This window comes from Strigops habroptila, chromosome 5 (genome assembly GCF_004027225.2).
Source record: "Strigops habroptila isolate Jane chromosome 5, bStrHab1.2.pri, whole genome shotgun sequence".
Taxonomy (NCBI): domain Eukaryota; kingdom Metazoa; phylum Chordata; class Aves; order Psittaciformes; family Psittacidae; genus Strigops; species Strigops habroptila.
This window is the reverse complement of record NC_044281.2, coordinates 74726331-74749325: the sequence shown is the minus strand read 5'-3', so window position 1 is coordinate 74749325 and position 22995 is coordinate 74726331. Positions and strand designations below refer to the sequence as shown.

At 37.0% G+C, this 22995-nt stretch overlaps 1 protein-coding gene across 4 annotated transcripts in view; it reads right to left on the bottom strand.

Annotated features, from left to right (window-relative positions):
• ATRNL1 (attractin like 1) overlaps window positions 1-22995 on the bottom strand; it is a 513588-nt gene that overhangs the window by 81311 nt on the left and 409282 nt on the right. Inside the window, exon 28 of one of the 4 annotated variants that reach the window (XM_030487974.1) lies at window positions 13716-15643. The exons of the other annotated variants lie outside the window; for them this stretch is intronic. Coding sequence (XP_030343834.1) covers window positions 15584-15643 — 60 coding nt within the window. The 3' untranslated portion in view covers window positions 13716-15583. Of the gene's footprint in view, window positions 1-13715; window positions 15644-22995 lie in introns of those variants that run through there. 4 annotated transcript variants of the gene reach the window in all.

Genomic DNA, 22995 nt, shown 5'->3' with positions numbered 1-22995 from the left:
ATTTTCCTACAGAGTATGTGATTAAGAGGCTGGTGAGTTAAAATTTATGTAAGCAGGATATATTTCTTCAATCTCTTCACCATTTTATCTGAGTTCTCTGGAAGACTAGGTAGCTTGCAGGATTTCCCTGCTAGGGAATGTTTGTTTGGTGGGGTGGTTTTTTTTTGGTGGTGGTGGTTTCTGGGTGTTTCTTTTAATATCAGCTCTTTAACTTCCTTGATCTAAAGACATCCTCAACTTTACCAATGAAGAAAAACAGAATGCAAAAGTAACTCCTCTCACTACTTGCTCATAGAAAGGCATAAATCACTCTGCTTCCAGAGCACTGTGGCATTGCCTACTCTTCTGCACATCATCAATAGGTTCTTAGGTACTGTTGTTTTGGTCTTCTGCAATCATCAATAGGTTCTTAGGTACTGTTGTTTTGGCAGAGATTGCACAATGCGGACATAGTTAAGTAGGGAAATAAATTAGGCACAGCCTGCCATAGTACCCTTCAGTTATGAGTGAAATAGTAAGTGTAAGTCTAAGTTTTTATTGGCCTGGGACATGCTAGAACAGAAAAAAAATGTAGAAATAATTTCTGAAATCATAAAATCTTCCACAATGTCATCTCATTGAAATCTGGTTATTTTTTGGGACAACTTAGGAAATCAAGTTTCCCTATAAGCCAGGGAAGTATTCAGAAAACTGAAAGGCTAATTCCTGTTCCTCCCCCTTAATAGTTCAGGAATCTATATGCATCACTCTGAAAAGAAGAAATGCCAAATTTTCCTTTTTTGATGAGAAGAAACCCCTATTTTAAGCAATTAAAAAAAAAAAAAAATTCCTTATTTTTCTCATTATTTTGAAAGAGGGGAAAATTAAATTAAACTGCTAGATCAGATTAATAAAAAAATTAACCACAATGATAGGAAGTTCACATTCTCAGACCCTTCTATTTATACTATCTATATACTGTATGCATATATAAATATATTATGATGCAGGGTGTATTTCTACCTGCACTTTCTGTATCACAAAAGAGAAAGGATAAAACTGTTATCCAGCATCAGCATTTTCTGTTGGCAAAATTTTTCTGACACACCATTTCTCCAGTTCCCAGGGACTGTGACAACCAGTATCTGCTGCATAATACAACTATTTTTGCCAAGAGAACAAAGAGTCACATTTTGGCAGTGAAGAAATTGTAATCAAGAGTCAATAGGCACAAACATGTTTGGTTTTGATCTGTGTATAGATCAGTAGGTTGCTCTGTTTTACTAGAGCCAGACCTAGGAAAACAAGTGTATATACAAGGGAAAGCCGCTATCTACCCGTAAGTAAACATGTCAGTGAGGGTGACAGATGATCATCAAGGATGTTCAGATACTCCAGTGATTGCAACCAACAAAGCTCTAGCTAATCAATATGTGTGGCAGAAATGAGGCAGTGCTCAGAAGGAATGAAGGAAAAAGGATTTTCAGTCACATAGGAAATAAGAGGTAGGTGGGAACTCTGGGAGAGCTATGCAGTATGGCAGGAAAAATTCTTGATAGGAGCTACTCTCACTGATGAGGACAGGTTTCATCACAGTCATGGGTAGTGAAGCAGCAACTTGGACACTAGACTACTAAATTTCCCAAAAGAAGTAGATAGATGATGGTGAAATGGATAGATGCGGTGAGTAGAATAAGGCTAAAAATGGCTGCTGAGGAGATAAACCCAGGTGAGCAGTCTTTTTCTACCATCATTAAAACCAGCAAAATCAAAAACATTCAGGCCTTCGACTTGCTTATTACAACACCTACAATATGTCCCAATGGGTTAATACACTTCATTTCAGTAAGCATATTAAAGAAAAAGGAAGATGGAACAATACATTAAATCATAGATATATGACACAAAATTACTTAAAATAGCTGCTGGTGTACTTGTGTTACAGACTGTTGCTGTGCTAAAAGACTAATTAAAAAGAGAAAGAGGGAAGATACTACTGAAATTTTGCATTCCCTGCAAGGTCACTTCCAAAAATTATTACTATAATCCAGGTAAGATTGCACTCCTTCATGCTTTTTTGGCCAGTTCGCTCACATTTTCTTATTTAATGACAATACTCAGTCCAGTATTATTTAACTCTATCCTTCAGACAAAATGATGTGCCATCTAAAAATATTAACATAAATTTCAGTGTAAGAGGATTAAAATCAAAGTAGTTCTATCCAAATTAATTTAGGTAAGTACACTACATAAATAAATCAGCACCCTTCAACTCAGAAAGCACTTCAAACAATTTCAAGTCATTAAAAATACTTTTAGTTCCAACATTTCAGCTCTTAGAACAGTCTTAATGGTTATATGACAGTATGTTCTACTACTGGCTGTATGGCTTTTATTACATGCCCTGATCTTTTTGATGACCATGGCAGCTTTTTAGAGAACTACAACGAAAAGCTGAAATTATTAATTATTTTTCAGACAAGTTTAATAAAGGTGTTAATCAAAAATACCATAAATGTCATAAGCTCTCATAAATCCTACATTTTATATATTCTTCTTTCTAAACATTGAACCAATAGAATAAGAACCCTAAAAGGAAAGAGGGGATGAGTGAGAGTGCAAGACAAGGAAGAGAACAAAAGCACTCCACTGCATTTACAAAAATTTATTTACTTGATCTCATTTACTGATTTATGAGCTAGTACTATATTCCTATGACTTAATTCCTGATGGCTTATAAATATCTCAGATTAATATTATTGTGTTTGATTTCTGGTTAGATTGTAAGGTATTCCCATATGACAATATACAGTCAATTATTTCTCCCTTATGCTTCTATTATGAAATATTAGTGGGTTTTAATATACTTCTATCAGAATAAGAATTACTCCCCAACCCATTTTCCAGTGACTTGCACATCACTGATCCTGACACAACAAATAGTTTCAAAGAACAACTTGAAATGTATCTATCCATTTTATAATGACAATTTCCCTTTTTTAGGTGACATTTATCAAGACTAAATATGATTTGACCCTTTTTACATCCACTTTTAAATCCTCCTTGAGGAGAAATCCTTATTGGTAAGTTTGGCAAATATAACTACATACAACACTGTAGATTTGTTAGCAAGATTTGATTTTGCATTTTTATGAGATTCCAAGAATATTATGTTGGAAGGCAAAATTATAGAGCTGTCAGTTATATCTGTTGGATCCCATACCGATGTTAGTACGATGCTATGAAGTTTCAGGAATTCTTTGCGGGGTTTCCATAGAGCTGTGCAGATGCTTTGTTCTGCCTGTGGTGCAAATACCTGCTAATTTGCATCACTTTCTAACAGAAAGTACTGAAATAAATCAATAATAATAATTAAAAAAAGTAGTAAATCTTCCTAGATGCATAATACACAGGCAAAAAGATGGAGCTTTGTAACAGAAAGCAGAGAGGCTTCTAGATCCTTTGATAACAGTGGTGCAGTAGATAGCCATTTTCAGTAACAGATTTTGCTCTCCCATCAACATACACACATAAATACTTCTAGCAACACCTAGAAAAAATAAGTTGCCAATTGACGTGAGCATGCATTAGTTATTTTTTTTCTCTTGCAGTATATTCCTCATGCAAATGTAGACTGTATATAGATAGATAGATATTTTACACCTCACAGAGACTGCAAAGAATTCTTCAATAACCTCCAAACCCAGAGGAGAATCCAGTTATTTAAAATGCATGATTCATTGTGTCAAAAGTGAAATCTATAAAAAAGTTCCATGGAGGTCTTTTAGAAGTACCAATGTGACACTCTGAGATCCCCATTCTAATACAAGAGATAGACACAGTCCCTCTTTTTGAAAATTGTGATATGACTGCTTCTCTACAGTTCCCTGTTCTGCAGAATAACCATTAGCAAAAATTGTCGCCACATGCTTGATGTTCCACCAAATATTCAATCCAGCTTGTTTTATACACTTGTATATTTTTCCAAAGTTGTAAATTTCTTAATTTTATTCTTTTTCCAATATTTTTCCCCATTATTACTATAATAAGCCAAACAAAGTTTACTAGTAAACTTTGCGAGAACCCAGAAAAGTAAGACTTAATTCCTCATCACCCCTTCCCCCCCAACTTTTTCGATCGGTATAGGGTTAATCTTTTAATAAGTGACTCTGATAAGGACAAGTTTTAGCTAGTCATTGAAAAGAAGCATAACATCTCTTGAACTTCATTTCTTTCCACATTTGATTGCAGCATCATTATGGAAGAACAGGGTCTGAGAATTTGGGGAATGCTGTCATTTGAATATTGCATTGCTTTCTAAGTAGCAGGAGTCTGTAGTCATTGCCTGAATAGTTGTATCCATACTTTTGATGGAAATAGAGTGAGAGGATCGGTATGTTAGGACTGTGTCTGGATTCATTGCAATCTTGAGCATGATGTTTTTCCCAACATATGTCCAACTGCATGTTTTCCTGAAGAAGTATGACTAACTAGAAAAGCAGCTTGGCTTCATAAATGAGTCTGGGCTGCTGTCAGTTGAGAGATGAAATGCTGTGCTTTTGGTTGGCACAACCTATGTTAATAGGGACTTTTCAACTCAAGCTTCACCTCCTGTGTCTGCTATAATAGCAGTTCCAATGGGATACAATCTTTCCAAGCTGAGATTTATTTCATTTCATTCTAACTTAACCTGATCACTATCTAGCAATACACATTTGTTAACATGAGACACCAAAAAAACCCCCACCTTTCTATCATTCTGTCGTCATCTGGCAGAAAATGCCATGACACTGTCTAAACATAGCGTGCTGTCAGAGATTTAAAAATGTCACAGAAAGATGGTGAATCAGACTATCAGATAAAAGAGAGTGACATGAGTTAGGAAAAGGAAATTAATGAACATTGCAGAGTTACTGAATTCTGCTTAGATTATCAGATAGAAGCCAGCATTTAAGTTTGAATAATACAATACAAATAGATAATGGACAAGTTCACACATATTGATTGCAGCATTAACCCAAAGAGCAAAACATACACTTAAACCCATAAATCATTAGCAAGACTTGATATTGACCAAATTACTAGCTATCAAAATTCAGTTTCAACTTACACTGAAATAAACAAATTAAGTGGGTGGTTTCGCCAGTGTCAAACTTGGAGGTGGAGCACACAAAGCAGCATGTTATAATATTACTCGTAATTTGGTATGGGCTTTTCCAAAAGCATTGGAGGAAAGAACAGGGTAAGCTTTTATAACAATTTCACTGATCTTAGAAGAAAAATAAGAAGGCAGCTGTGTCATAGGATTATTACTAATTATTTTAAATCTCAGAATGTGCAGGTCAAGAATTAGAAGCAGCCTGTCATAATCACTTTGTAGCTATAAATGAAATAAGCAATTTCATAGACGGCAGCAATATGTGAATCTTGTAAAGAAAAAGAAAAATGGAGGAACAGAGAAATCAAGAGAGGGAATTCACTAGGTTTTTACTTAAAATGAGTCAGTGATTTGCTCTGTGCAATCTTATTTTGGTTTAGCAGATATCTACCTAAAACAGACAGAGATTCCACACTGTTGAATGCAATCTCACTGATCAGATCAATCTCAGGAAATTTTGCTGAAAAAAAAAAAAATCTGCTCTGCCACTTAATTGTTCTGTGACCCTTGCAAAGTAACTTCACCTCTGTGTGTTTCCATTTTCTTGCCCACTTCTGTTCAACCATAAAGCAAACATTTCAGGTAAGGGCTCTTCTTCCCACATGCTTGCACTGTGTGTATTCCAGTTGGAATTCCACTTTCAGTTGCGACTGCGATGTGTATAATGACCCAAATAAAGCATAACAGGAGTTCACACAATTATGCACTCACAGAAGTATTAAAGAGCAGCAAGAGGAAAAAGTAGTAATAAATTAATCTGATCTTAAAAACCAAATGCTAAATTTGGATAGTGCCATAAGAAGTGCTGAATAAATGCACTTTGCTGAAAAGCTTATTATTTGATTGTTATAAGCAGACATATCAGTTCTTAATGAATGTCTCCTTCCAAGATGACACAGGATAACTTGACTTTTTTAATCCTAGGGACATTAGCCTCACCAGTATCTGTACCAGATGGAGGTCTGGTGGCAGATGTCTGCTTGTATGCAGAGATCACTGATCCTGAAATCTGAGCTCCATATTAAAGACACTGAGGATGAAACTCTCTTTTTGAGTGAAACAATAAGCTCTCTTTCAGAAACAAAAATAAACCACACCAAACTTTATGATGGTTGTAATCCTCACTAGAATTTACTCTCACTGACTTAACTTTGATAATAAAAAGCTTCACTGTCATTTCACAGAGGGTCCAGGTTAATAAGTGCCAATTTTTACCTGCAGATTTAGGATATTTTTACTCAAAATTTCTATTTTCATAAACCCAGATTCCCAGCAAGATCAGAAATACAGTGTTCTGCCTTGGACCTCTTGTGATTTGGAAAATCTAAAAGGTCTACTGTTTCAACCAGCAACATTTCTAAGTCCTCACCCCTTATTCTACCCATCTGTCTTTAAATCTGACAGAGATCAGGCTGCTGTGAAGGGGCTGCCATGAGATCATGCAAAATGCACCAGTGAAGCTTAATGAGTGCAGTGACAGAGGTACAGGAAATAACTAATTTCTTATTTTCTGCCTCTTCCTCTCTTTCCTGTCAAAATTCTAATTACATACAAAAATTGCATTTTACTGACATTGTGTCAAGTAGTCAGAACTATTACCCAATATAAGTGTTTGACTCTGGCTCCCAAATAATAATGTTAATGAGATAACACAGAGCAGAGGGAGTGTGGGCTGCCAAGCCTGCTACAGCAAAATTTCTAATGCAAATTATTTCCTCCTGGACACAACCACATTGGAGTTGATGATTTCTTAGCAGCTTCGTTTTCAGGCTGTATCATCCAACACACTGCTGATGACATATGCATTTTGCACAAACTTGCTTTCTGTCATGAGGAAGTTTTAAAAATATCAGTGTCGTGGTAAAAATTAGACCCACATTGACAGGCCACTTACATGTTCTTTCAACACTGACTTGCTCCAGGCTCCATAATTTCAACCACAATTTCCAACCTACGTCATTCACCTCTCTCCAACTGCAGCATGATCTTCAGTGTCTTAGGAAGTTATTCTACCATATTGCACCATCATATCCAACATGCATCTTTCCTCTTAAAATACAAGTGTGATTTACCTTTTTAATGTCTTTGGATTTAATTGTAGCATCAGCCTCTCTTCTTTCGCTGAGGAAAAAAACTAAAGTAGATCTTAGTGGACACAACTAATCTCTCATCAGACCTCAATTTCTAGAACTAAAAAAGAATTGCATTGCCTCCCATTCTACTTGAATCATATCCACACCAAATGCCTTCAAGTTAACTAGTTTAAGAAAAAAAGCTTTGTAGTAATTGCACACTCAGCTGGGCTCTTTGTAATTCTGTCTTTAATGGCACTTGGAGGTCCCTTGACTCCTAGAATTCTGTACAGGCATCAGGGACAGGATAAAAGGGATGCAGTCCTTCTGGTGAAAATGTAAAACTGAATCAGCTTCTTGCCATCCTTTTCAGTTACTTTATATGTGCAGGGTCAAAAGAACAAACTACAAGTTGTGTACTATTTGCATTCCTTAATGAACTGCTGGAGGCAATTGGGACATTGTAATGATGAAGACAACCTAAACAGTACATAATTAAAAAACTTTGTGTTTTTTTGATACTGCAGTTAATCCCAGAGACACAGAAACAGACCTGTTCAGAAAAAGCTTTTACAATGACCTTTTCACCCTTAAAGATGCATATTGTGCATCAGGCAATCTATATAAGTATGTTCTGTCTTCTGATTTACAATTAATTTATCTTCTTTCCAAGTAGGCGAATATATCAATAACAGGCCTTGCAATGTTCTATACTCTCTTCTTCCTCTTGCTATGTGCTCCATTTCAATATTCAGTAACCACAGGGATTTTGCAACCACTCTCCCTCAGGGGTTCTTCTATCAAGCTTTTCATTGCATAGGCAGGAGCTGCACCCCTGCACTTAAAGTAAAATTCAGCATTAAAAGCAGGAATTACATTTCTTACACATCAATGATAAACCAAATAATGATTAATGTCACAGTGCTTTCCCTTCTACTACAGCTGGATTTAGACAGAAAGCCAATGATTACTTTGGTGTTAAAATAAATTGCAGTTGGGTCCTTCAGCTAAAAAAAGGAAACAAAAACCACCACCCCAAACAATCACCACTCTGCACCCCCCAAAAAATCCCCCCAAACAGAACATCAAACTAGGATTTGCTTTGAATGAGCTAAATAAAACAAATCCCCCCTCCCATATAGTTTAAGTCTTGTGCTTACCTCTGTTTTGAATAGTGTTCTCTGAAAGCAATAGTGATTTCCCCACACAAGTCTTTATAACTTGACGTTTGGGGTTTTTTGTTTGGTTTGATTTTGTTTGTTTGGGTTTTTGTTTGTTTGTTTTTCCTTCAGTATTGGCAAATAACAACATTCTGTTCCAGAATTTCCATGAAGGACTGCTCTGGACAAAACACTTATCATTTCTCACTGCTCTCCCTGGAAATGAAACAAGATGCTGCCTACAAGCGGCCACTTAGAGAAATACTTTCATCTCTTACAGTTCTCAGAGAAGCTGTTTCTCCTTCTCAAGGCAAGGGAATCACCAGCTCAGGGCAGTACAAGAAAAGTTGAAGGTGATGCCCTTTCTAAAGGAGGACAATTCCTCGTAAGCTTTTCAGACAGGGAATATTTTTATATTTTAGGCTTTCCTAACCTACTTCCAACTCCTCTGTTTAGAACTGGCATGACTGCTGAGCACAGGAAGCAATCCTGATTTGCCTATTAGGAACTTGGCAATAGAAAGAATTAAAATACAGGATTGTGTAGGACATAACTGGTGAGAAAGGGGATGCCACATTGGAAATATTTGGTAAGGCTGTAAGAAATCAATATTTTCCATGTAGATACAATTTTTGTATTTCTTTAAGAATGTACGTACACAAAATATGGAACTATTTTCACGATTGAAGTTATTAGCAATAATTCTCTATCAGCTCTTATTTTTAGTAAAGATGACCTCCCAGAACCTTAATCTTTTTTTCTGCAGCTCTGTAGTGTAAGCCAAGACAATTGAACCCTTTTAGTAGTAACGCTGGGCACTCAGAGAGGAACTCTCAAGTATTATTATCCCCAATACCATCAAAAACACTATAATTTGTGCTGTGTATAGCAGTTTTGAAATGTGTCATGGAGATGGAGTGATTCATACTTTCTATTTTTCTTGACAATAGATGTTAATATTTTCTGGTATTTAGAGTGTCAGCTTTTTGACAACTTACATTGCTTTTTGGGTTTGGTTTTTTTTTTTTTCCATGTTATCTGAAAACTAAATTGTATGACTCGGTACAAAATAAAGCCTATCACTTGACTACCACTTCTAACCTTGCTTCTTCTGGATATTTTCACAAAGTAAATATTCTTGTGAGAAGGCAATGAAATCTTGGGGGATGGAGGTGGAAGGATGGAGAAAAATAGTGAAAAATTAGGGTCACAAAAACATTTGTATCTCAGTGTGAACAATTAATACTGAAGATGGTTTTCTTGAGGGGAAAAAAGTTACTAATTTGTAATCATTAAAACCACTTCACATCTTGTTTTCAGAAATATTTACGTCTATAAAATCCTGTTGGGCAAGTACCAGATATAAGCTACATCATAAAATAACACAAGGTCTTCCTCTGGCATCTCACCTCAGAATAGTCAAAAGTAATGCTGAAATGGCCAGAGCAATACCTGAAAATTGGATAGAGCTTCCATGGAAAAGATGGGATAGTATTTCTGTGGACACACACTATTTCCCCACATTTGCATGTTAACTTCAGAGTGCCCTTGAGAGCTCCATGCAAAGCTTTAAGGTACCGCTAACTGTACTTAAAAAATACCCCAATAAAATAACAATATTCAAATCTTAGTTCTATTTTACCCTTCTTGCTTGGAAGCAGCAGTATGAAATAACTCAGGCATTCAGCTCTGAAGCACATAGCTTTTTTGAAGCATTGAAGAACAACAGAACAAAAAAGTTCATACAAAGGAGGAAGTATCAAAACATGGCATTTCTAGTAATGAAGAGGTAGCATGGCTTGTTGCAAATCTCAACACACAAGGAAGAATTACAGGCTTATTTCAGACCTGCATCCCGGTTTCATAGGCCCTGAAGGAATTCAACCTCAAATCTGCCTGTGACATACTAAGCACATGTTGGACTACAGAAGAAAGGGACAATGACACCTCCAGAACCACTGTGTTTGGTACTGATGTCAAGATCATTTTACATCTCATGTTTTGCCTGCAGAAAGTATCTAGGAGCAAATTGCCTCTTTCAGGCTCTCAAAAACCTGTTACTGCAATGAAAGAAAATCGTTCCCCAACTCCCAAAGGAAGATTACCCTATGCAGATTTTTACTCTTTCCCTTTCTCCCACATCACATAGCAATAGCAGTTAATGAATGCATAATAGCTCCACCTATCAGAAGCAGAAATATTGGACATTTGTTGATAAAAGTTGATAATGTGGCCACATTTACAGTAACAGACTTTCACAATAAAGTAAGACACAAGGTAAAAAAAGAAGGCTCCAACTTTCTCAGGATGGAAAAGGGATGTACTAGAATAGAACAATTATTACAAACAAAATTATCACCTGGTAATTTCTCTGATATCTACTATCTAACAACTGAGGCTGTAAAAGTGAAGCTGAAGAGATGTGGCATAAGTGATAGCTCTGCTTGTAAGACTAACCCACAGTTATTCATTACACAAGGTCAAATCATAGGGTAAGACTAAAGAAAGGCCTATAATATACTAAGGTTGATACTTCTTATGCCATAGGGGACTTTGTATCTGAAGCCTAGATTTCCCAGAAACACAAAAGTGGGTTGAGCATTGAAGAACTTTGCTGGTTCCAGTTGTCTGTGCACAAGTCAGATACAGAACACAAAAACCACAAAAAATGCACCAAACCCAAACCTCAAAACCAAAAACCAAAACCCAGCAAGATTAGTAAGATCTCATAGATCAGTGACCATTACATAGCTCCAGGAATAGAAAAGGAATTACTACCCAGAGAAGAAAAAAGCCTCTAGCTCTAGACCATCTCTGAAAGCATGGAAAACAACTGGAAATACATGTACTTCAAGTGTATCCTTGTGTCTGGAAGATAGGAGAGTGCCTATAAAAAACCCCAACAATCTGAAAATAGCCTTATTTCTGACAACAGCAGGCTCTGTTGTACTTGATTTTGTTAATCATGTGCACTAACAAGAACTGAAGAATGGAAAGACTATAATGGTACATAAACATTCATAAGACATCTAAGTCCACAAAATTAATTCTTTAGTTTGGCTAGCTTACAACAAGATACCCAGAATTGCCAAAGGGAGTTGTTCTATGCAGCATTAAGCTTATGCAGGGTTCAATGTTATAATGCGTTTGTAATCCAGCAGGGGTGAAGACAATGCTGTGACTATATCCTGTAACAGGCTTCACGTGATAACAGAGTTCTACCTAGTTGAAATCCAGGCACTTCAGCCTTTTTTGAGCAGGGGTACCACCACTGTAGGCCTCCAGTCACCTCACAAGCAGGACACCCTGGGCACCACCTTGGGAGCACCCTCCATCCCACCACCAGGCCATTGGACAGCAGCAAGAGGTTCTCTCCCACTGTGCTTCTGACCCTGGCAACTACAGCTCCTCAACATCAGGTAATGAAATATATCATGCAACATATATGTTGACATGGCAGCTGTGGCCTTCTCCTGACACTCAAGGTTCAGCCCTTCAGACTGAAAGGGCCCAGAACACCCAAGTCTGTGTAAATGTTTTAACTATTAAAGAAAATCCACAGTAACATCATCCCCGCGAAACAGTTCTGACCTGCAAAGGTAACAGCTGTTGCAAGTCTTTTCTAGCAGTATCCTGCCTACACAAAAGCACCCATCAGCATCTACAGGCATTTCTGAAATTGTTATAGGTAACCTTATGTCTGCACGAAGTTAACTATAATATTTGTCATACACGTTCTCTGATGTCAGCAGCATGAGGGGTAGTTGCTTTAGGCTCTATTTTAATAATTTTCTTCAAGTGCCACTTCTGTAGCAAAAGTCTAATCTCACTTTTCTACAATAACTACTATTATATGTGGTATTATGGTAACCACATCTGACTCATCTGGCCTAAAAGAAGGCCAAAGCTCCTTCATTCAATAATTCTTACATCAGGCTTAGCTACTTGTTCTTGAGGCAGCTCTTCTTTTAGAAAGATATACAGTTTTGATCAAAGACTTCCAGTAATGGAAAATCTATCATATTCCCTGAATGATGCATTCCAATAATAAAATACTTTGGCTTCTGAAAATGTGCATCATCTTTCCTGATCAGATTCTCTGACTTTCAGGCTCAGCCTCAGGATCTTGTTATGTCGTGTCTTCATGATAAATGAATCCCCAATACCAAGCATCTACTGTGTGGAGTAGATATGTCACCCCTTATGCTTTTCTTTGACAAAGAAAGGAAAACAGAAGTGAAAAGAAAGCCCCCATATAAATTTGTTTAAGGTTGGCTCAATGTTTTTTAAACAAAAGATGACTTTAGGTCTCATCTTAAGTACAAAATAGATTTTTTTTTCCACCTCCAAATCAAGAGTCAAGCACAGAGGTTCAGATTGAAAGGAAGAAAGAAGGGAAATCCCATTCCCCATGCATCCAGCGCCCTCTCCCCCAAAAAACTCCCCCAAACAGAAGACCTAACAGAAGTTGTTTCTCATGACCTTTCTACACTAAAAAAAGATGTATCAGAGGTGACTGAAGAACTTCTAAGCACATGCACAAATGGGAAATACAAGGAGAAATCCTCACACACAGCTTTAAAACTAGGATTTCTCTAAAGTTCCTTTACCATTATATCATGGATTTATAGTGCTTTTAGTTAGTTAGAATATTAGTAAATAAGCATGGGAATTTCTATCAAAGTTAGAGGAAGCCACACTAGTAATCAAGTTGTTGAATACATATAACATTTTCCCCACTGACGAACAATGAGGATTTGCCAGCACAGTAGTACTACTGATGCTAAACACAAGGTAAAAAGATTGGGTAAGATGAATTCCTGGAAAACACAAGAAAAATCAAACAGTCAGGATTAGACCACATGATTCAGCTCTTGGGAGCAGAACATATTTTTAATAGAGCATGGTAGCTCTAGCACCAGAAGAACAAAGCACTAAGCTGGACTGAAAGCCACATACCTGACCAGAAAAGTTTGCTGTTCTGTATCTTCAGCAAAGTGTCTAGAACAATCACATGGAAAACAAAGTGGCTCTTTAATAACAGCAAAGACTCCCCCCACTAACCCAGAAATAGATGTATCCCAATCTTAGGGAGGGCTACCCAATATACACATTATCTGACATGGAAGAAACATGTAAAATCAGAAGAGCTGGTCAATTTTAATGGTGGTCAAAGGAGAAAAATTAAGTTGCATAGCTATTCCAAGTTAACCCATATCTGGACCTGGTTTTGGGCATCACCACTGTAAAAATATGTTTTTGGTCAAGCCAGACATATCTGCTGGCTTTTTTGTCTCCTGTTAGAGAAATACCCTGAGCCTCTTTGCCATACACATTACTCAATACCAAAGCATTGGCAAATTTTCTTTTATTAGGGCAGTAACAAAACAGCACCAGCACATTGATAGTCAATGGTAAACAATGGAGTTTAACTGTCCAGCATCCAGATATCTGACATTCTACCTATAGCCTTCTTTACGTATACACACATTCCAATAGTCTTAATGCATATTTACAAGTTGGTAGCAAGTTATATTAACATCTTGCACACACAACACATACATATGTACCTCAGTATCAATTATTTTATATTAGCCAACCTAGCACAAAGACTCTGCAGTAACTGACACCTCCAATAATCATGCACAATGTTACGTTCAGTTAAGGTCAGATAAGATGAGTGGAGAGGAAGAGACACAGTGAGATGTGAGGAGAAAAGCAAGCAAAAATCACTGATTGAAGATAGGCTATTCTTTCCCAGTTCTTCAGGTCAAAAGCTAAGGGTTGTTAAGAGAGTGTCCATATTATTGTTTAGGAAAGTCTACTTCTTGACTAAAAGCAGCTTCTAGAACTGTTTGTAAAGCTAGACAGGGCAGGAGGGCAGAAGAAATAGCTGTTGAAGAAAAACTTTAAGTTGCCTTGGGCATTTAGGAGAAGTAAACTAGTATGTCGTCATCTGATAAGGCTAGGTTCACCTAAGCTACCCTTGTGGAGGATACACTTTTTGATCAGATAGTTTCTGTTCAGGTCTGTCCTGTGAGAAGTTTGCTTAGTGACTGCATATGCTAGAGGCCACATTTTAGAAAAGACATACTGTAAAAGCCTGAATTCTGGCAGACCTAAGCAAGCCCAACTAGTGCAAAAAGTACTATGGTATGGGAGTTGGTATGAAATTCTACTACAGAATTCTACCTAGGACAGTGAAAGTCACTATGTCTCTCTCCAAGTGGATTAATTTGAGGAGAGACAAAGGCAAAACAAGCCCTTTAACTTTGGTACAGCACTTCTCTATGTAATCATTGTTTAACACATGAGCAGAATTACTTCGGTAACTAACATGTTAGGTAACATGGTCATATACAGACATACTTTGAAGGTCAACCTTAGCAAACTCTGCTACATTAAATCTGTGGTTTGAATCATATTCTAAGATATTAAACAGAATCAGTCAAGCTGAGCTGCATTATAAAGCAAAAATAAGGACACTTCAAGAAGTGAAATAGTTAAATGTATAATCAAGTTTCAAGTATATTGAATATTTAGTAAGGAAATTTTAAAAGTCACTAGATGTCTTCCTACTGACTTAACATAGTTCAATATGTCAGAGTACAAAATCCATTCAGATGCCCACATAGCCATGGCTGACCATATTGTGAATGTCAGTTCACCATCTCAGTCAGCGAACTCTTGCCATTTTAAACTTAGGCAAGTCATTAACCATGAAGAAAAACAAAGATTATTACTTAACTATCTGCTCAGCTGCAGGTACAAGCATGGTATTATAATCTGATGAACCAAGTATTTTCTGCATTTATCTTTAGCTACATATGATATACATAAATCCCAGAGGTGCCAATTTCACTACAGAAACTATGCAATTAAAATTTGCGAATATAATTTGCAAAGAGAAAGCATAAAAAAATAAACCCATGAGAGGCTTTTAGGGAGCTGTAGGAGACTGGTAAGGGGTACAAGCATGTGACATTCCACAGAAATGAGGCAGGCTGGCTGCATGCCAGTGTCAGCCACTGTAACTGCACGCTGCAAGAATTCAGCTGCAAATCTTTGTTTCCTTTTATGTCTTTCATATCTTTACAATTCTCAAGGCAAAAGGCAAAGACAAAGTCTTTCAGCTGGAGTTCTTTCATCCAAGAACATTCTTCATCCAAGGCCAAAGGTTCACCATATCCTAAAAGGCCTTTGGATCTGCATGTTCAGTCATCTTCATCCAAATGTATTTCTTTGGGAGCATTATTCAGTCCTTGTGGCCGATCCTAAAAGAACACCAATAAAAACTATCTTCATTCCTTCAAATACAATCTTCAATGGTTTTATCTCTAGGACCACTGTATGAGAGTATTGTGTCAAAGGTGTAAAATGGTAAATGATTCAGAGATATTTCAATTAAAACCACAGCACATTGAAACGCTTCTCCCGCTATAGTTTTGGGGTTTTGGTCATTTCTTTAGAAAAAGATGAAACAGATTTTCTGTAAAACCACACATATGAACACAATGTTTTCCCCTGTGCTGACAGCAGCTTAAAAAGACTACCTATTGTTTTTTTCCGGAAAACATTTCTGAAGTGATAAAAACCTGATGTAAGACCCTACCTGTATACTATACTACTACATATTTTGCATCTAAAACTCTAGAATATGAGGATGCTCCTGTACCCACTTAAATTGCTTTACTGGAGTAGGGAGAAGCAGAGTTTCCTCTGTGAGGAAACAAGACAGCTATTTTACACTGCATGATAATGCTACAGAACAGTTTCTAACACAATGTGAGGAAGGCCCTGGAATCGCAACCTGTGGCTGCCTAAAAGAGTCAGCAATTTTGGTTTAAAACCAATCCCATTCTCTAACCTGACCATCATCTAGTTTGCTTAACTTTCCTCCTCTTTTCATACATAGGAAGTTGTCCAATCCTTTGCCTTTTTTTATTTTCCCTTAACCATCAATTCACCTTTTCCTTCTGCCCAAATATCTTCTTTCTTTTTGTCTTCATGGAGCCTCTCCCTGCTACCCTTCTTTTCAGTTCCACAAGCCCCTTTACGATTTTAGTCTTTGCCTTTCTTCCTCTGCATAAATTGCAACTATTTTGATCTCCAGAGTCCCTCTACCAGTTCTAGGTATCATGCCCCTTTTCAGCCTATTGCCTCAGTCAGCTCCAGTTCTCTGGTTTCACTATTTTGTATTCTTCACATCTTGCTTCACCTAAACCCATAGTAACTTCAATTTTGTTTTGGTATGCTACCAAGCACCATCCTGCCTAACAACTGGCTCACAAACTGTTTCTAGAATAAGAGGTGAATCCTGCCTTGTTCTAATAGGTTGACAAGACTTAATTGGAAGAGAGTTGATCTTCAAGATAATTTAAAACAAAAACCACCCACGAAACTTTCTCTTTGCAAGCAGTGCTGTCAATTCTCATTTTATTACAATACTTGAAATAATTAAGTTAATTACCTCTAAATCTGCAGTTTCTGAATAAAATCTGTAAGAAACCTCTCTCTAAAAGAAAAATTTTACGTTCTGATGGTTACACCTGTCTTAATGAATTGCAAGTGAGAATGGGTATAATTCAACCCTAATATTTTAAAGTCTTACTATTTTTAAGTTGGTTGTAAAACTATCAGCATTCTGACTCACAGGGACAGATACAAACCTGATCTGAATCAGAGAGCACACTGTGTACCAATAGCTTAAGTCCATACCTGATTTTGAACTATTCTGAGTTAACACTACATACTGTAGAGTCAGAATATTGAAGGGAAGAAGAAACAGGAACACTAATCTCAAGCAGTCACCACATAAATGTCATTAAAATGTCACTCATTACACTAAAGGTTGTAAAACCAGGCAGCAATATTGCCCTGGTAACTTCTATTCCATTTTGGATGGAAATGACCAGAAATGACAAGTGTCAAACCAGTAACAAATAGAGGGAAAGCTCAAATTTCCTCATCAGTTTGAGATACTTGTTCCTATCAACAGTAATTTCTTTATCTCACATTAGAAGCCATTTCCCCTGTAATGAGAAATGGACAGGTCAGATAAAGGATACTAATGAGGATTATTTTTTCCTTGGATGGAATGTAAACAACACCCTTTCTTATTTATGTCAAAGCAATATGACCGGGAAGGAAAAGTTTTGGTTTTTAATTCCATTTAGCCTCCACAAAACCTTTAATGGTTGTGGTTTATATTTTCTAGAATTAATACAGTTAAATTGCCCTTGGTATTCTTCTTTTATGGTCCTATCTAATTTTTCCAATTTTGACTAGAAATTCTTCAACCTCCATCTTCTGATATGAATGATACCATCTCACGACTAGGCTATGTTTGCATAACTGGATTAATTACTTCAAGGAAATAATTTCTCTATCAATTCAGTGCTGAAATGAATTTAAAGACACTGAAGGATTCAGAAATCAAATCCTTTATAACATTAACTTTTTGAAATATGTTAACAAGACGTATTAGCTCAAACAGAAGCTTCCTATTGACTCTCTATTCTGCCTTCAAGGCCTAACCAAAGCAAATCTCAGACTTTAAATCTGATAAATCTCAAATGGGATTTGGTTTAGTAAAAACAACAACTCTAGGCTTCAAAGTTTATTAATTCTTTAGTGTCCCCTGTTCTTTAGCTTTTAATGTGTAAACTAGATTTCTGTGCACCAGAGTCAATAAACAACTTCTAGCTGAAAGGGAATAGTGATATAAGGTACCATGTATCTTCTTGTAAAAGCAAACATCATAAGCTTGTTTTAACATCAAGGCAAGTGTAAAGGGAGAAATTAAGGTAGACTGTTCCCACTGCAGCCTGGAAGAAAATTAAAGGCAAAATGAAGGATTTTGCTCTGAAGTCAATTTTTTCCTAAAATATTTCAGGCCTATGAGACCTTGGACCTAGCACATTATGCAATTAAGGACTATTTTCTGGATGCTCAGACCTTCACAAATTTATTCATAAACAAATCTAAGCTATTGCTTTCTGTCCTGGCGCCTGACAGTAAGCAGTCTTAGCATTCCCCTACTGACTCCTGAAAAATGCAGTACAAAAAAATCACAACATACCAACAGCAAGCTTGGTGCTGGGTCAGTGTTTTCCCTGCAGTGGTGAAAACACACTGTGACATACCATGAAGTGCTTGGAAGCACTCACGAACAATTTTCTCAGTGTTCAGTTCTTAGCACTTAAGCTAGCTGTGGGTCAAATCAACGTTAAGACAAATCGAAGCTTTACAGCTGTTGAAATACTTAAGCCATACCAGATTTTAAAGTGATGTCATAGCAGTGCAGTTATTACTTGCCTGCCACAGGATCTGCTGATGGCAGTTAAGGTTCTTATTCATCAAGGGGCCCAAATAATTGAAACAATCCATCTGCTCTATTCACTTGCTTTCTGCCTATACTGTGATTACTTACTGCCTTATGATATTTGCCAGTGATGTCATACTTAATCAAGCAATTGGTGGCCTGCTAGATCTCCTGAGAACTGCTGCACTCCTGTGATGGAGCACAGGTAACTAAAACAATCCACCTGCTCCAAGCTTTCCTGATGGGACATGATATTTGGCAGTGACTGTCAAAACTGATCAAGCAATTGCCAGACTCATGCATATTTCCTGAAAGCTGCTGCTGGTTTTCATCATGAATTCCAGATAATTGAAATAATTGACCTGCTCTAGGGCCCTGCTTTGACTCTAGCATTTTCTACAATGGGACGTTTACCTATTGTCATATTTGTTTAAAAGCTGCAGTAGGAAGAAGCTTTGATTACTTTTTCCCAAGATGTCATAGCACCACAAAGCAAAGTGACATTATTTGCACAGTTTGTGTTACTGAACTGCCAGACACTACTCTGCTCCCTGTACTCACACCATGACTCGCAAGTGCGTATGCTATGCTATATCCACCTGTTAGAAAGGTATACAAAGAGGAAATGAGGAAAAGCATGCAAGCTAAAGGTTTGCAACCAGGCTGACAGTGGGAATCCTATTACTGCTCCCATATGATGAGTGCCAAGTCATTTAAACACTTCAGTGCTCTGCTGGTTAAACAGACTTCTATTAAGCTTTTTTGTAGGCTCCTTAACCACTGAAGTGTTTTACAGAGCACTAGGTACCCTAACTTAGTTTTCCACCACTTACTACACAGTTAAAGAACAGACCTGCCTGTTGATTGATACAAAAGATTTTTAGAATAGTCCAATTAACTATACTAGCCATAAAAAGCTTTTATGTGTTCATCTGCTAAGGGGTATAGCTCTTACTTGTAATCAGATTATATTGCTCAGTTTTATTTGAGAAGAGCAAAAATACCACATTCACTCACTAGATCACATCCCACTCCTGAATTTACTGTATTCATCTCAAGGATGGATTTTCAGTTGTGCTCATTATTGTGCTTGGCAACTGAGCGGGTCATAGACTGACCAACAGTGACTGTAGATATCTAGCATACCTGCACTAATCTTGCAACTGTCAGACACTTCCAGCACTTTCATTAAGATCTAACATTTCTGAAGCTGTAGTTTAAGGGGTTCAATATTTTGCTCTGCACAAAGCACAGCATACAGATTTTTTTTTTTTTAAACAAAAGACTTCTTATAACATAGCATCCACCTCTAATAATGCCCAGCTTCCCTGAACTCCAAGGTTTTCTTCATCTGTAACTTTTTCTTTTCAGCTCTTCATCTTCAAACATATAACACTGGAATAACTTAAGAGATATGCTGTTTTTAAAGGCAAAAAGTTGCCAAATCTTATACAGATGTACAGCTAGGAATTATATCAACAACATTAGAGTTAAAATTATCTACCCACTTAAATGTTGATTTTTTTTTTTAATTTGGATGAGAAATCAAACCAACTTTAGAAAGTCAAGATGATCAGTTAAGAATATCAAAGTTTACAAGTAAACTATGTGATAAAAGGAATACATTTTTTCCTCAAGCTTTTTAGAAAAGAAAATATTGTCTCTTGATTAGAAAGGTTTGATGTGTATTAGTGTAAAGATAAAGTCAAATCTTGATGTCCAGAAGTACTTTATGTTTCCATCAAAAATGAGCCAGTACTTGTATTCAGAAACAGGTAGTCACTGGAGGTCTGTCGTCCAGAGATCAGCTAGGGATTGCTCTGCCTCCCCCATGCTCCTGACCTTCTGTGGTCCCTTCTAACTTTCAGGTCCTAGTAGCATCACAGCACATGCAGCCCAAGTGCAATAGCTCTACTTGCATGCTTTTCCCCCATTGAAAAATATCTTAAATATAAGGAACTAAGATAGTGGTAAAGTTTGCATTTCAACTTTATAGAGAACAGTGTATCTAGGAAGGTTTGATATATTACTCCAGCAAGTTTGTCAATCAACACTTACTTGAGGAAAAAAGACTGCAGAAAGGACATTGTTGTATGTATGCACACAATTACGGGGTAGGGGAAATCGACCTTTTGATGAAACAGCCTTTTTTTTTTTTTTTTTTTTTTTTTTTTTTTTTTACATACATAGGTGTCACTTGAATGGAGAGAATTCAAAAGGGTGACTTTACAGATAATTGGCCCCAACTAGCTAAAGAAAATAACATTGCAGCATTTTGTCAGCAGTGGGATGTAATTATATATCATTAATTACACTGGCATGTCAATGAAAGGTCAGACAACACAATATAAAGGAAGAACAAAGCAGTTCCATACCCAGGCAATGTTATTGTTTGAAAATGTTAGTGCTTATATAGCACTCTTGGGGTGGGAGGAAATCATTCTTCATTTAAATCAGGTGAAAAATCTAGGCTCAGATTGTGATCTGACTTAAAACCAAGAACATGAAATAAAAGAAGCTGATGGGAAATAAAGGAGGTGCTGCAGACTTTGCTATAACCGCCTACCCTTTCATCCTGGACAGAGAGGTCTGCTCATGAATGGGGTCTATAACACCAGGCAGCAACACTTTCACTTGGTAGGGAGTCAGTAAAGTCTTGCCAGCAGTAGCACAATTCACAGCAGAAAACTTAACTTCCCTTTTCACTGTGTGTGTTTTCATTAAGATAATATTCTTTTCTCAATGTTATTTTTATTTGATACCTTGTCCCAGTCACCAGTCTGATTGCTCTCAGTGACAACTCTTCTAGGAGGTAGATTTGCTATTTGTGATGCTGTGCCTCACTGCAAATAAAGCTATGCTTTATTTGCACATTCTTATTTGATCCACCATTAATAAAAAGGGAAATTTCAGCTTTGTTAGCAGTGAACAGTACTTTTTCTTTTTAAGAAAAGTCATCACTTTCAGCTAGATTCTTCCCTACGAAGTTGCTTCCACCCATGGCTTTATTCGCACAGACTAATTTGTCAGTGAATGATAAATGGAAGCAGGTTTTGTGACTTTAAGTGTATCTCAAATACCCTAGTAAATAAAAGATACAATAACTTACATGATGTCATCTCTGCATGCAATATGTACTGCTTTTCCTGATTCTTTCGATTTTTCTTGATTAGAAATACATATGCAACCTTGAAAGCCAAAAGCTTCTGCAGTAAAAAGCACATAGTGTTCTAATGCTTATCACTAATAGAGTCAACCATGCCTCTTTGCCAGGATGAGAGAGGACTGCAAAGATATTCCAATACGGCTGCTTTCTTTCCCAAAGCAGGAATGAGACTTGGCAACAGGTATTGATGCGTGAAGCCGGGCCAGAGAACATCTCAGGAATGCACCTTCTCACTGGTGGGCTGGAATTGGTTTAGGTGATCTACTGGAAGGGGACTATAAAGGTCTAAGTAGACAACATTCGCTTTCTCAAGTTCAGGCTAGAAAGTTTGGGGTCCTGAGGGCAGTTCTTAAAAAAACCTCAAACAAATAACACATCAAACAAACAACAAGAAAACACCACTGGATTTACACCTATCCCCTCATATTCAAATATATTTCCCTTCCCTGCCAAAAAGAACACAAGACTCAGTTAAATATTGAAGTGATTGACAAAGTGTTGAGTGTTGACAAGCAACAGAAATGGACTGGGGAAAAAATATTTTCATTTTTCTTTCCAGCTCAGTAGAGAAATCTTGTTTTCAGCAGTTCCATTTCACATGCAAACCTCCCTTGAGATCGTAAATTCAAAGTCTGAAACCATCTCCCCTCCTCATGCTATTTTATCTTTTCACGTAATTACAGTGAAATTGCAAATAGTCACACCAAACCCTTAAATTAGATTTATCAATAAGGCAAATCAAACTTCCATAGCAAGTTAAGTTATGCAGGATACATATTTCAATCCAGCACTGTACCACAGTTGGTAACTTAAAGGCAAGCATTTAACTGCATGGAAGTTTTGGAGAGAGCGTGAGGGAAGTGGTGTAATGAGACTGTCTTTGAACACACTTAGCAGGATAAGCATTGATAAAAATATCAAAGAAATAATGTTGAAAGTGAAATCAAGCCAGAATAAGGAAACTCCAAATTCCTGGATTTTAACTTGGTGCAAGATGTAAGCAGAAGTGAACTTTTAAACTAGGTTAACCTCTCTTTCACTTTCCATTTCTTTTTACAATGAAGTTGTGGTTGGTTTTTTGTTTTTTTTTTTAAACCTGTGGTTTTGTCTAACTGCACAGCTCTTTAGGTCTTTAA